Here is a 14,286-nt window from a genome sequence, read left to right on the forward strand (position 1 = left end):
CGTTGAGTTTCACCAAAACTAACATGTACTCACAATTATTTGTGTACCTTACCCCTTTAGGACCAATAAGTAACACCTCGCTGAGCGAAAACTATTACTAGATTGATGTAAAGGATATCCAAGTAAGTGTTTATTTTGGCATGACACCTTTTAACTCAATTTTTAAGTTTGGAACTTAAGGCTCTTACTATGTTGGTTAGATTTTAAGTGAACTAAAATCCTTAATCATGCAACATAATCAAGCCACAATCTCATGCATAATTAAGACATATTTAAAAGCAATAAATAACTTAAAGCATGCAAAAGATAAATGTGATCTAGTATGGCCCGACTTCATCTTGAAGCTTCAACTTCAAAGTCCGTCTCGAAAATGGTAACTTCGTCTTGAATTTCACCGTGGGAGGCGCCATTTTCTTCAAATATGATAAGCTATAATTAAACTAATTACAACTATTTGATGGTGCGCAGACCATATTTAAATTGAAAAGCAAATTTGGTGCATTAGACCAATTACATTCAAATTAATGGTACGCAGACCATATTTTCTATCCTATTTGGGTCATACTAGTCACTCCATAACCTGCAAAACAGTACATATACAATATATACCATTCACTCATTAATTATCATGAATGGCCCACATAGCTGGTTAGTAAAACATTTTATGCATCACATAAATATTTGCAGCAATTAATTAAGGGCACCAATAATCTACCAATTATTCAGTCCTTATTAATTCTAATCAAGTTGTTTAACCTTAAAGGATTTGTAGAACTAATCAAGAGTTTATGACTAAAAATGCTTCCACTTAAAGCAATAAATTCATATGCTTTACTAATTTTAAACATAAAAATGTATTTCTAGTCTAACCGGAAACATACAAATTTAATTAAAATTTAAAGCTCATATAAATTTATAATCGAATCCATTAATTTAATTTATTTCAGTTGAATTAAACGAATTTAAATTAATTCAAGATTTAATTTTAGTAAAATAATTAGTATAAATAAAATTTATAATAATTATAATATTCAAAATTAAAATCCAAGAAAACAATTTAAATTACGTAAATTTTTTAAAATTAATTAAAATCGCTTCCGAACTGAAAATTTAAAATTAAATTCAAAGCGCATCAATCGGGTCAAGACGAGGCCATGGGCTTGCGCCCATACCCCGTCGAGTCCTCGAGGCAGCATCGCCCCTCACGAGTGATCGCACAGCAAGGCACGAGCAGCTGCCACGCGCAAACGCAGCAAGCCGAGCCACGCTTGCGCGCAGCATCGCTCGCTGCTTCGTAGCGCAGCAGTTGCTTGGCGAGGCAAGGCGAGGCAGCGCTCGTGCTGCGAGGCACCCCTCGCTGCTCGCGCGCGCACGCCTGCCATTCTCGCTCGCCTTGCTTCTTCGCCCATCCGCCCATGCATCATCGCAGCACTCGACGCAAGGCAGGGCTGCTGCCTTGTGCTCGCGTGCTACTCGCCTTGCTCACTGCATTCGTACCGCATGGGAGATGAGCTCCCTTGCTCGTCGTCGCATGCCCGCACTATACAACACCCCTTAAGGGTAACACGTAGCGTCCATTGCTTTGTGCGTGCAAGTTTTATGAGCGAATTGGATAAAAATTAAAACTTTTATTTCCAAAATTAATGACAAATTAATAAATCATATTAATTTCATAATTTTAGGGCGAAAAATCGAAAATTTATTAATCAATTAATTTCCGATTAACATGGATTCAAATCTAGGTCATAAAAATTTAAAATTTAACACAAATTAACAATTTTTATGGTGGTTTTTAATCATTGGTACCTAATTAAATTATTAATTAATTATGAAAATCAAATTAATTCTAAATTATTCGAATTTCAACAAATTAATCATAATTACAAATTAGGTTGTATAATTAACAAGGATAGGCATTCAAACTTGTTAAACATATACAGTAGGTCAATCAAAGATTCAAGATTTATCAACAAGAATCGCAAATATTTAATTTAACATTTTAAATTTACAAACTTTTGCGTTCGAAAAACTAAAACCTCCGAAAAGTCATAGTTAGGCTTCGAATTTGGGAATTCTGGGTACATAGAATGCCTTTTACACGCGGAATTGACACAAAAATCACTCGATTTGGATGAGTAACGAAGAAACTGCCGAAAAACTGCGTACATATAATTAAATAAACGCAATTTGCAATTAATTAACAATTACGAAAATTAATCACCCCTTTTCTTTGCAAATTTGTAAAATTTAACCATGTTTATGCAATTTAGATTATGAAAATAATAAGAGGCTCGTGATACCACTGTTAGGTTATGATACATATGACAAAACATAAATCATGCGGAAAAACCATAAAGCCAGGAAACATATTATTTACACATAATCATTTAGCATAATTTAGATGCATACACTTTGTTGCGTGCCCTCCCTAGCTGCGCCCGAACCGAACAAGAACAAGTCTTTAGGACTCCAAGTGTCGTCCCTCCGTAGATAGTCCACAGCACGTCCGGATCCGCCTTAAGCTTGACCAACTAGAATCGCCCTTAAGGTAGTATAGATTTCGGCTAAATAGGGGCAAGAGAGTGACTGATTTTTCTTGAAAATCTTACCTTTGAATACTTCAATTGTTTCTATAAATTATGACCCTAGGCACCTATTTATAGAGGTATGGAAAAGGAATTATAATCCTACTAGGATTTGGATTTATTCATTAGAATCCAACTTGAACTCTAAATAATAAATTTAATCTATTAGGATTAGGATTTAATCAATACACGAATTCCGATAGGATTAGGATTCGTTACGAACATGAGCATCGTATGGCCACGAGCATCGCACCACCCGCGCAGGCCTTGCGGCCCACACGAGCAGTCGCTGCTCGCAGCCCAACAGCACGCCTAGCGTGCGCGCGCGCCAAGGCCTTGATGGGCCTAGCCTTGCGCTGGGCCTGGCAAGGTTGTGGCAGCTCCATGTTGGGCGCTCGGCTTGCTGGGCGCGGGCCTGGCTTCGTGCTGGGCCTTCGTCTAGCAAGCCTCGTCCGATGCTAATTCGTACGATGCACTTCCGATTAAATTCCCGGTTCCGGAATTCATTTCCGATACGAACAATATTTAATATTTCCGTTTCCGGAATTATTTTCCGATTCCGATAATATTTCCGATTCCGACAATATTTCCGTTTCCGGCAATATTTCCGATTCCGGTAATATTTCCATTTCCAATAATATTTTCCGATACGTACCATGTTTCCGTTTCCGGCAACATCTACGACTTGGATAATATTTATATTTCCGATACGATCCATATTTCCGTTTCCGGTAATATCATCGTTTCCGGAGTATTCATTTCTTGTTTGTGACGATCTGAGCTCCCACTGAAACTAAGATTCGTCGATTCCGAATATCCATAGATGGAGTATTTAATGTCATTAAATACTTGATCCATTTACGTACTATTTGTGTGACCCTACGGGTTCAGTCAAGAGTAAGCTGTGGATTAATATCATTAATTCCACTTGAACTGAAGCGGCCTCTAGCTAGGCATTCAACTCACTTGATCTCACTGAATTATTAACTTGTTAATTAATACTGAACCGCATTTATTAGACTTAATATTATATGCATACTTGGACCAAGGGCATTATTTCCTTCAGCAGTAACCTGGAAAGTGCTAAGCAAAGCACTATTGCGAATTCTACAACTGAAGCCGAGTACATTGTTACCTCAGAAGCAGAAAATGAAGCTGTTTGGATTCGGAAGTTCATTGAAGAACTTGGGGTCGCCTCTCCATAAAGGGACAAGTGGCTTTATAATGGGATAATAGTGGAGCCATTGCCCAGGAAAAGGAGCCTAGGAGCCACTAGAAGTCCAAGCACGTACTGCAGCGATTTCACATACTTCGAGAAATTGTTGAACGGAAAGAAATCGAGATTTTCAAGGTTAGAACTGAGGACAACGTCGCGGATCCATTGACTAAACCGTTGCCACAAGTGAAATACAATGCACATGTAGCAACCATGGAAATCAAGCATGTACGAGAATGGCTCTGATTTTCTATGTTTTGTTTTAGAACATTTGTTAGATCTGTGTTTAAAACAATTGGTTTAACCATTTTATATTTATGAAATTCTTTATTTCATATTCATTTAATTTTGGTTTAGTATTAAATGATAAAGTCCAAGTGATTCAAAACATTCAAATGGGATGTCAAGATGGATTCTTTAACAAAGAAACACCCATAAGTGAACTTGAATATTGAAGTCACAAAGGATCCCTAATCCAAGTCATTGAAAGGTTGGACGACCAATGACTAATGAAGATTAGTTGTAAGTAGATTTATAGTTCAGTTTATTGAACTAGATGGACATTATATGTCAGAAATATTTTGCATAGATACTTATTTGATCTTGTATCAGATTGACCATGAGAACACTTTAAGAGATTAAAGTCATGTCATAAGTAGTTCTCTTTAATGGTTATTAGAATCATTCCTCAAAACATGAGTAAATATGATTGCTCGTTTGAAGATTAGTTCGCTTTGATGCTCGCTAAACGTCGCATCGTAAAAAGAGACTATAAAAGCAATTATTGGGCGTACTATGAACCAACGTACTGCGTATTCATAGATTGCAAGACTGGATTGTCCTCCTATCTTTGATAGGATATGGTGTTGTTGTGTAACAAGGCCTCTCAAAGAGTTAGATACTGTGAAAATGCACGACCATGCTTAGAATAGTTAAGGCTTAACCTTTTGTAAAAGTTTAACAGTTGAACTCAATTCGAGAAACACTTCTAGACCTAATAAGGATGGCCTGGATCTTACCTTATATTGAACAAGTAACACTAAGTGACAAAATAATGTGAATGCACATTTGTCTAAATGACAAGTGGGAGACTGAAGGAAATGTGTCCTTCACCCAATGTACATTAGTCTAATACCAAAGGTTCAGATTAATTACGAACAATTAATTTAGTGAGATGAATTGATCGGAACAGCTGGCTGGAGCAATGCTTCCGATCAGTGAGTTCTAATCCTAATTAGGCTCACAACTTACTCTTGACTGAACCTATAAGGTCACACCATTGGCATGTAATAGATCATCGAATTAAATGAATAGGAAATTCATTTAATAGCTTTTCGGGAAATTAGTTCGGAAAACATAATTATATGATTTAACATTGGATCGTGAAATCGTATATCGTGTTGTGTATATTCGTAAGCTAGGCGAAACGAAAAGTCGTATCGTACGACAATGGATCGTCAAGTACGAAACGATAAATGAATTATTGAATAAATAATTTAATAGCAAACACGAAAGCAAACCCACGAGCCAAGCACACGAGGTGCAAGGCCCATCCCATGGGCGCATCGTTGGCCCATGGCCTATTAAAATTATTTAGGGACCCCACAAGCACAACACGACAATGAGCCTCATGAAGAGATACATAACACGTTACCACTTCTCCTTAGTCTATTTCAGACATGAACTACGAGGCAAGTAAGCTTAGCACAGACCTATACTGTCGGCACATGCCCAACTCAAATCAGTGATATCAAAGCCCGAATAGAAAATACTCCTTTAAACAATATAATTTATCTTGGTTGTTGTGAAATGTGTAAGTGTCTCCATTATTTCAAAACGGATGAAGTATGAAGTTGTAAAAAATGGCATGATTTAACTCGATCCAAGAATAATCTGACAAAATTCGAATAGACCAAGTCATGTACTTATGTATTTGTACTGATCTGACTCGATAAATTCTTCACATTCGATTTGACAGCTCTGCGCCTCCACGACTCTACCTATATATTAACCTATATAGCATAGAGTTGGGCATGAGCCAAACAGACACACTGGATGTCCGAGCCTGACACGACATTAGCCCGACACGACAAGAGCATGTTCTAAGTTCGACACGGCACAAGAGGCACTTGATGGGAGATTTACAATTCATGGATATCGTTTTAGAAAATTAACACGGGCACTACGAGACTCTCGCACTTAGATACACTTATTTTTAACCAATTAACAAACAATATTAAAATTATTAAGGGACCCCACAAGTACGACACGACAATGAGCCTCATGAAGTGATACATAACACGTTACCACTTCTCCTTAGTCTATTTCAGAATGAACTACGAGGCAAGTAAGCTTAATACAGACATATACTGTCGGCACTGCCCAACTCTAATCAGTGTTATCAAATCCCGAATAGAAAATACTCCTTTAAACAATATAATTTATCTTGGTTGTTGTGAAATGTGTAAGTGTCTCCATTCTTTCAAAACGGATGAAGTATGAAGTTGTAAAAAATGGCATGATTTAACTCGATCCAAGAATAATCTGACAAAATTCGAATAGACCAAGTCATGTACTTATGTATTTGCATTGATCAGACTCGATACATTATTCACATTCGATTTGACAACTCTGCGCCTCCACGACTCTACCTATATATTAACCTATATATCATAGAGTTGGGCATGAGCCAGACGGACACACTGGATGTCCGAGCCTGACACAATATTAGCTCGACACGACAAGAGCATGTTGTAAGTTCGACACGGCACAAGAAACATTTGATGGGAGATTTACCATTCATGGACATCATTTTAGAAAATTAACACGGGCACTACGAGACTCTCGCACTTAGGTACACTTATTTTTACCCAATTAACAAACAATATTAAAATTATTAAGGGACCCCACAAGCACGACATGACTATGAGCCTCATAAAGAGATACATAACACGTCACCACTTTTCCTCGGTCTATTTCAGACATGAAATACGAGACATGTGAGCTTAGCACATACCTATACTATCAGCATATGCCCAACTCTAATCACTAATCAGTGATATCAAAGCCCAAATGGAAAATACTCCTTTAAACAATATAAAAGCCCAATATTTTCACCCAAAAAATCCAGAACCCGCGGATTTATCAATCTCCTTTTACCTACTCAAAAAGGGGATACTTTGCTTTCATCACCTCCCCTTTGAAACCCTAAATCCCCAATCTATCTCCTCCACCACTCAATCACTCTCCCATCTCCAAAACCCTAATTCTTCTTACATTCAACAATGGCAAAGAAGCGAAAGCTCAGCGCTAAATCCGCAGAAACCGCAACCTCTGCGCAACAGAAGAAGCTGCAGAAGAAGACGCAAAACGAAGAAGAACAAGAACAACAACCAGAAGCACAAAAACAACCGGAACAGGAGCCGGAAAAATTGAAGGCAGTCGAAGCAGAAGAAGAACAACCGCCGCCGATGGAAGAGGAGGTTGAAGAAGAGGTTGAAGAAGAAGTTGAAGAGGAAGAAGAAGCGATGTTCGAGGAAGTAGAGGAGGAGGATGAGGAGGAGGGTGACGAGGAGGAAGGAGATGAGATAGAAGAGACTGAAGAAGAACCGAAGCCGATTGAAGAAGATCATACTACTACGCAAGGATCATCTGATGACGAGCCGATTCCATTGCTTCTTGAACCTTTCACGAAGGAGCAGTTGATCATGATACTCTGTGAAGCAGCAATTAATCACCCTGATGTGGCGTCTCGTATACGCAAGGTTGCGGATGAGGATACGGTGCATCGGAAGATCTTTGTTCATGGGTTGGGGTGGGATACGACGGCTGATACTTTGAGGAGTGCGTTTTCGCAATACGGTGAGATCGAGGATTGTAAAGCGGTGACAGATAAGATCTCAGGAAAGTCGAAGGGGTACGGATTTATATTGTTTAAGTCGAGGAGTGGGGCTCGTAAAGCGCTTGAGATGCCGCAGAAGAGGATCGGTGGGCGTATGACGGCCTGTCAGCTTGCTGCGGTGGGGCCTGTGCCTACATCCTCTATGGGTACTGCTGCAGTGGTGCAGCCTCAGCAACCTATGTCGGAATACACACAGAGAAAGATTTATGTGAGCAATGTTTCTGCTGATATTGATCCGCATAAGCTGTCTGCATATTTTGCCAAGTTTGGGGAGATTGAGGAAGGGCCATTGGGGTTGGATAAACATACGGGGAAGCCAAAAGGGTTTTGTTTGTTTGTGTACAGGAGTGTTGAGAGTGCCAAGAAGGCCTTGGAAGAGCCGCACAAGCATTTCGAGGGGCATGTTTTGCATTGTCAGCAGGCAATTGACGGGCCTAAGCCTGGGAAGCAGCATATGGGTCATCAGCCCAGAGGACAGCATTTTGGGGGAAGGGTTGATAACCCAAATTTGGCAGGGGCGATTGGTGGACCTCCAGCTACTGGTGCAGGATTGATGGGGCAGTCCATTGGAGGCGTTGGGTATAATCAGGGACCGGCTGCTCCGGGGTTGAATCCAGCATTAGGACAGGCGTTAACAGCTTTGTTGGCTTCGCAAGGGGCAGGGTTAGGGCTGAATAATTTGCTTGGGACCCTTGGTGGTGGAATGGCAGGTGCTCCTGGTGCATCACATGGGTATGGAGCGCCCAATGTTGGGGTAAATCCAAGTGTTTTGGGTGGCTATGGACAGGGTGGGTTACAGGGCGCATATCCAAATCAGCACATGGGGCAAGGTGGCGCTGGAGGGAGGTCGTCACAGCATGGGCATATGGGTGGTGTTGCACCTTATGGTGGCCATTGAGTGTGGCTCTTGCAGGTATACCCTCTTTTTATTGAGATCTAGTTCCTTAGTGGACTTGGAATTAACCAAATTTAATCCTGTGATATCAAATATGGCGTCATTGGTAGTAAATTTGAATTGATTTCCTTGATTTATGTTCCGATTGGTTTGTTAGGTTTTGTTGTGATCATTATTGGCGTTGAAGGTGTGATGATATATTAATATACTCCCTCCGTCCATATAGAAAAATTCACTTTATTATTTTTGGGTGTAAAAATTGTATATGAATTGGTAAGGTGGGTCCTTTTAAGGAGAGATAGATAGAGAAAAAGCAAGTGAGAAAAAAAATTACTAACGAGGTATGGTGCAAACCAATGGAGACATCTAGAAAAAGAGTATGGGGCAATCTTTTAGGGACAGAGGGAGTATTTGAGTTGATTTTTGTGTAGTAGCTGGTTTAATAGCATCAATTAGGCGGACTTGTACTACTTTTTTGTTACCATGCGAGCACACAAGTTCTCTTGCTCTGTGGAGTTTGGTGGTTGATATGCCAAGACCTAATTTGGTGTTTTTGAACCCTTCGTGTTAATCACGTGCTTGTGATTGCTTTTTGCCGTCGAACTAGATGGGTGTCAGACTGTCAGTGAAGCAGCATCTTTACTTGTCACGTTATAGACCCTGAATTTGTGCATTTCTTGATGTAGTTCTTTGCATTTTTATGGTTCTCAAAGTGAATTGTTTTCTTAATTAAGAAAACAATGACACTGAAAAACTTCAATGATTTAGTATTTGTGTAACTTTTCTATATTGGCATTTGCAAAACTTTCAAATTATTGCATTCGTGATGAAAATTTCTTATTGAAGTAAATGTCGATTTCAGGTAACTGTCGTGCGGAATATAATTCCTTTTGTAACTAATTGATATTTGTACATGAATTCAGATGCTGTTTTTAAGCAGTGAACCTGGACTACCTCTAATGATTTGAAGAATCCTCATATTTTGTTACTACTTAGGTGCAGAATTTTGAATTTCTGGAAGTTGTTTTTATGTTTTACTTATTCATTGTGCAGATCTCTAATAGGTGCATCAGTCTTTTTCGTGTGGTGATTCTTCCCAAGTTTGAAGAGGCAAAACGAGAACTTTATAAGATTTACTATCTACTTTCTGTTTCTTTTTAGAAAGGCTGTTGTCTTTGAACGAACAAATAGAATTGCTGTTTTCATTTCTTCTCTTCTTTTTACCTTGTGTTCCTTTTTAAACTCTGTAATATTTTAAGGTCTATTTTTTCTTTAAAGCTCCAGGGATTATATTGAGTACTTTTTACAAAGTTCGTGTAACTTTGAAAACTATTATGGATGTTTTACTGAGGGTTTTATTGAACCTTATTATCTTTTTTTACTACATTTTTGTCTTCTGAAGCAGTTCCATTTTTTGCATTCATATACTTTTTCTTGTTTTTCACCGTTTTGCTTGAATTGGCTATTCAGTAATAGGATGCTGGTTTGTTTCGTGCTACATATAATCAGTATTGTAGGGCATTGTTTTTACAAGTGCAGGTAGTTGTTGATGTAGATGGTTAATCCTTTTACCCGTAGGGGCAGATTGAAGTTCAGAAATTAAGAAGCCATGACTATACTTTGGTTGACAGAGGGTGTCGGTGTCTGATCCTCCGACACTGGAGGATCCTCCGACACGACATGATACCCAAATATATAGTGGCCTTGTATGAAATAAATACATCTTGAGTGCCAGAGGAGTGTAGGATCCTCCTATCCCTTGTCGGACACGGCACCCCTATAAGAAGAGTCTGAGCAAAATAGTGCCATAAAATTGTTATTTTTTAATTCACTGCTTTAGGTGCTATGAAACTATTATTTTTGGATTCAGTGCTTTACATTCCATGTACATAATCTGTCATTTAGGTTTTTGTATCTTCCTGACTCCCCATCTATCCTTTCATTTTTTTAAATTTAAAAGCGATGGGGCAGATGTGATTTCAAAGAAGCATGCAATTTTAAGCTAGACCAACAAGGATTTTAGTTATAGTTATGCTTAATAGTTGATTTAAGTGATTGTAATTTGCTCTAACCTTGCCCCATCAAGAGCCAATCCATTCTATGCACTGGATCTCACACATTCTATGACTTAGTTAATAGTCCTCGTTTGAGGTTCAGTTGGTGCCCTTAATCTTTCATGATTGATCTGTTGTATGATGTATAATGTCTGTCATTTGCTGTGATGTTCTCCTGATAGTTGTTTTGAAATCCTAGAAAGCATACCTTCAATTATTGCTGAAACTTGTTATGTTCTCTACCTTTTCCAACCCGATGGTGGGAGCTTCTGTAGGGATGTTGGGTGGTGATGTTGTAGGTTTCTCGTTGCTGAGAATCCTCCGGATACGGATAAAGGCAGGGTGTTTTGTTCACCTTCTTTTTACTTGTTTCTGGTAAAATAAGGGCTACCCAAGTACAATTTATAACTAAATTAAGTATTCATAGGTTTGGACAAGATACCTTCAGAAAATAAAGTGAAAATCAGGTGAATAGAACGCATCTAAAGTTAGATAAAGGGTTTGGATTTTCTGGATACCCTTTCCTTGTCCAAAAGAAAAATACAATAGTCAGCTTAATATCTTCCGAAGGATATTGTATAGACTTTTTTTGAAACTTTCCTGAAGGTGCATCTGTTTTCTGTGTTTCTTCCATAACCCATGTCATATGTGAATTTGTGGGAGATTATTTGAGATGGTTTACTATTGGTAAAAATCCATGCCATTTGTTTTACTGCTGATTTGAGAAGATTTTTCTTGCTGTCATCTTTCTTTCTGTTCTAGTCGACACTGTGCAACCCCATATTTGATGAACTTTCTTGAACCAGAGAATCTGTTTTCTGAATACCACTCAGACCGGCCTCTCAAACCTGGAATTGTTAGCCAAGAAAATCTTAAAATTCTTGTGTGGATGCATTTTGTGGTACATAGTGACAAATGTACAGTGCTTGTGTCCCCTCTCTTGGGGGAGAACTTTGTTGTTTTGAAAGATGTGAAACTTGATGTGTTGGATGAAATAGCAACATGATTAGAAGAGGACTCTTATATTGCTTTATTTTGTCTAGTGATGATTATATTGGTCTAGTCTCCAGGGCGCTCCTCCCCCATTTCCTGGGAGAGAGCTTGTTTTTTAGCAAGTTACAAATCAAAATTTTCATTTTCCAGACGCAAGTATAATGGTGGAATAGGCAGTGCACCATGATGTTGTTAGGGGTTCTTTTGTTATGTCAGTAGAAGGGAAGGGTGATTAACAGGAGGGAATATTCACAGAAGTTTGTTATATACAGAGAAAGTAGTATAAGGGAAGGGAATTTGGGATTTATGGAGAGAGGTATCGTTTTATTGTAATTCGTTGGGAGTGAGTTTGGTCACTTGAAAGCGTTACAATGTTTTCTGCATTTCTATCTTCTGCAAGCTAATACAAATGCTGTTCCCTCTTTTATTTCCTCCTGTTCTCTTAATTTCTTGAATAATCCTTATTCCATTACCCTTGGTTGTGTTAATTTCCTGAAAATAATCAGAAATCACTCTTTTACTACTGCTTAAGCCATGTTTTAAGCAGTCTGTCCTGCGTAGTAGTAGTTTCTTAGTATATCAGTCGTGGGCTTCTACGGACATCTTCTTTCTCACAGCCTACTATTTGACAGGCTGACATGATCTATGAATAAACGGAACTAGGGTTTGAAATATTTAACTTGCATTCTTTAGGAATCTTAATCTTTGTATGCGTGGTTCTTTGTGGGTGCTTATAATCACAATATGAGTGGGAAAACCTTGTGTTTATTGTTGAAACTCTGTGTTTTAAGTTCAAAAAGTGCTTGCAAAAGGATTATGTTCCTGTTGGTCATTGAAACATCTTGGAGGACAGGATTGTTGATACAGTGTATTGGTAGATATCCAGGATTGTTTGACAGTGGATTGGTAAATGTCCGTTATTGTGAAAGTATAGATTTATCTTGAGTTGAAGGCAGAGTTGTGGGTGTTGTTTCTGTGGTTGGTAATGGTTTAATGCTCCTCAGAAGACTTGAAGAACTCCCTGGATTGCATTTGATACAGTTATCTCCCGAAGAGCTGATGAAAGCTTGTCGAAGTGTTGGGGGTTTTTTGCGATTTGAATATTATCACAACAGAATTGTGTTGTCGTAAATGTTCAAGTAAGTGATGTCTGCTTTGCATTTTGTTATTGTTGGGAAGTGTCTAGATTGTAACAGGATGAATGGGTTGTAAATTGCTCGATTTATTCCTAATTCTTGCTGATCTTTACAGGGCTATCCTCGGATGTGTTTTTTCTCTAAGCCATCCGCAATTGTTTTAATTGATTCATCTTAAGCAGCAATAAGAGGCCGTATGTTAACAATATGTTATCCAGTTTGTTGTGCGCCCATGCGGTTTGCAGTTTGCATAATTATTTTGTTACCATACGGATAACCGACTCGTCTTGTAGAGCAAAATTTAAGTGAAAAAGGAGTAATTGGTTATTCATTTTTGTTAGAACCACTTACCCGAGGAGATGTACATGCAACACTTTGTGTGTTTTTACAAGGACATCCATTAAGGCAGAGGCCGTAGTTGGTGCGGCAAACAAAAAGAAATCTCTGCAGCCTTAAAGTCATTATGTTGCATAAGGAACTCCGAACTCCTCTCCTTTAGTTTCTTTTGAAGAACTTAGGGCAAGTGAATGATTTAATCCATTTTATAAGTCTTTTGCGTAAAATACGAGTTTGAATGTATGTATCCATAATTTTACGTACTACTTTGTATGGAGTATTTAGTAAAGTCAGAATTGGTGGCTGAATAATATGGGGTTGATGAAAACAATCGAGGCAAGGTTGAAAGTTGAAACTGGTTTCCATCAATATGAATTATGAAATATGGTGAGATTGAGGAATGTTGTATAGACGGCATTGGAATGCACTTGAGACGCCCCACAAGATGATTTGATTTAAGGGGCAGGGGCGTATTATTATGAAGTCTTGGGAGGATATCATGATTAGAGCAATTCAATTTGAGTTTGAAATGGCAAGAAATCTGGTACTGATCTCAGAGAAGTTGATATCGTTCGTTGCCAAGATTTGGGGTGAATTGTTTCGGTTCGAGCCATCAGGCTAGGCTGTTCAACTGTGCTGGTTTCTTTGTATACAGAGATGCTGTAAAAGAGAATCTCAATCCTATTTCAATGGTCCCTCGTATCATGGATGGTCGAGGTAATGAGACTTGCAAAATTGGTTTCTTTTGGTTGTAATTTTTCAACTTGTATCAAGAAAAACTCATCTCATCTTTGCGAGTATTGTGACATTCATATAAAACTTTCATTAAAGTTAATTATACGCTTTATTTTCTTTGAATTACAAATGCCTCGACCTTTTATGCCATGACCATGAGTCTATGATCTATGAACCAAGGACAATTTTTAAGTACCAAAGAAAAATTTAAGACAATCCCCTCTTTTTACCATACTAGGGATTTTTTGTGTACCTCAACCACACTTATAAGTACTACCACCAAATCATTAGCATTACCAACAAATTCAATCCCAATATCGCCTGACCACCATTTGTTCTATCCAATTCAACATTCTCATAATCATCGTTTACCAATCTCTCAATCTTTTTTCTTCTGACGTAAATCTTTCCTTTTCACTTTCTCTCTTTGTGTAT

At 38.4% G+C, this 14,286-nt stretch overlaps 1 protein-coding gene across 8 annotated transcripts; it reads left to right on the forward strand.

Moving 5' to 3' along the window:
- Positions 1-6,930: 6,930 nt before the first annotated feature.
- LOC110777201 (UBP1-associated protein 2B) lies at positions 6,931-13,981 on the forward strand. Of its 8 annotated transcripts, none has more exons than XR_002530359.2 (3): positions 6,939-8,615; positions 12,649-12,783; positions 12,896-13,981. XR_002530359.2 is itself a non-coding variant. In XM_056835079.1 (2 exons), the coding sequence occupies exon 1, from the start codon at positions 7,086-7,088 to the stop codon at positions 8,598-8,600; it is 1,515 nt and encodes a 504-aa protein (XP_056691057.1). In that variant the 5' UTR covers positions 6,931-7,085; the 3' UTR covers positions 8,601-8,615; positions 12,652-13,981. The 8 variants fall into 8 exon arrangements, 5 of the variants coding, with proteins under 5 accessions (XP_056691057.1, XP_021837499.1, XP_056691058.1 ...); XR_008926342.1 differs by having other exon boundaries at positions 12,652-12,783; XR_008926343.1 differs by having other exon boundaries at positions 12,686-12,783.
- The last annotated feature ends 305 nt before the right edge of the window (positions 13,982-14,286 follow it).

The sequence above is a fragment of the Spinacia oleracea genome, chromosome 1, assembly GCF_020520425.1.
Source record: "Spinacia oleracea cultivar Varoflay chromosome 1, BTI_SOV_V1, whole genome shotgun sequence".
Classification (NCBI taxonomy): domain Eukaryota; kingdom Viridiplantae; phylum Streptophyta; class Magnoliopsida; order Caryophyllales; family Amaranthaceae; genus Spinacia; species Spinacia oleracea.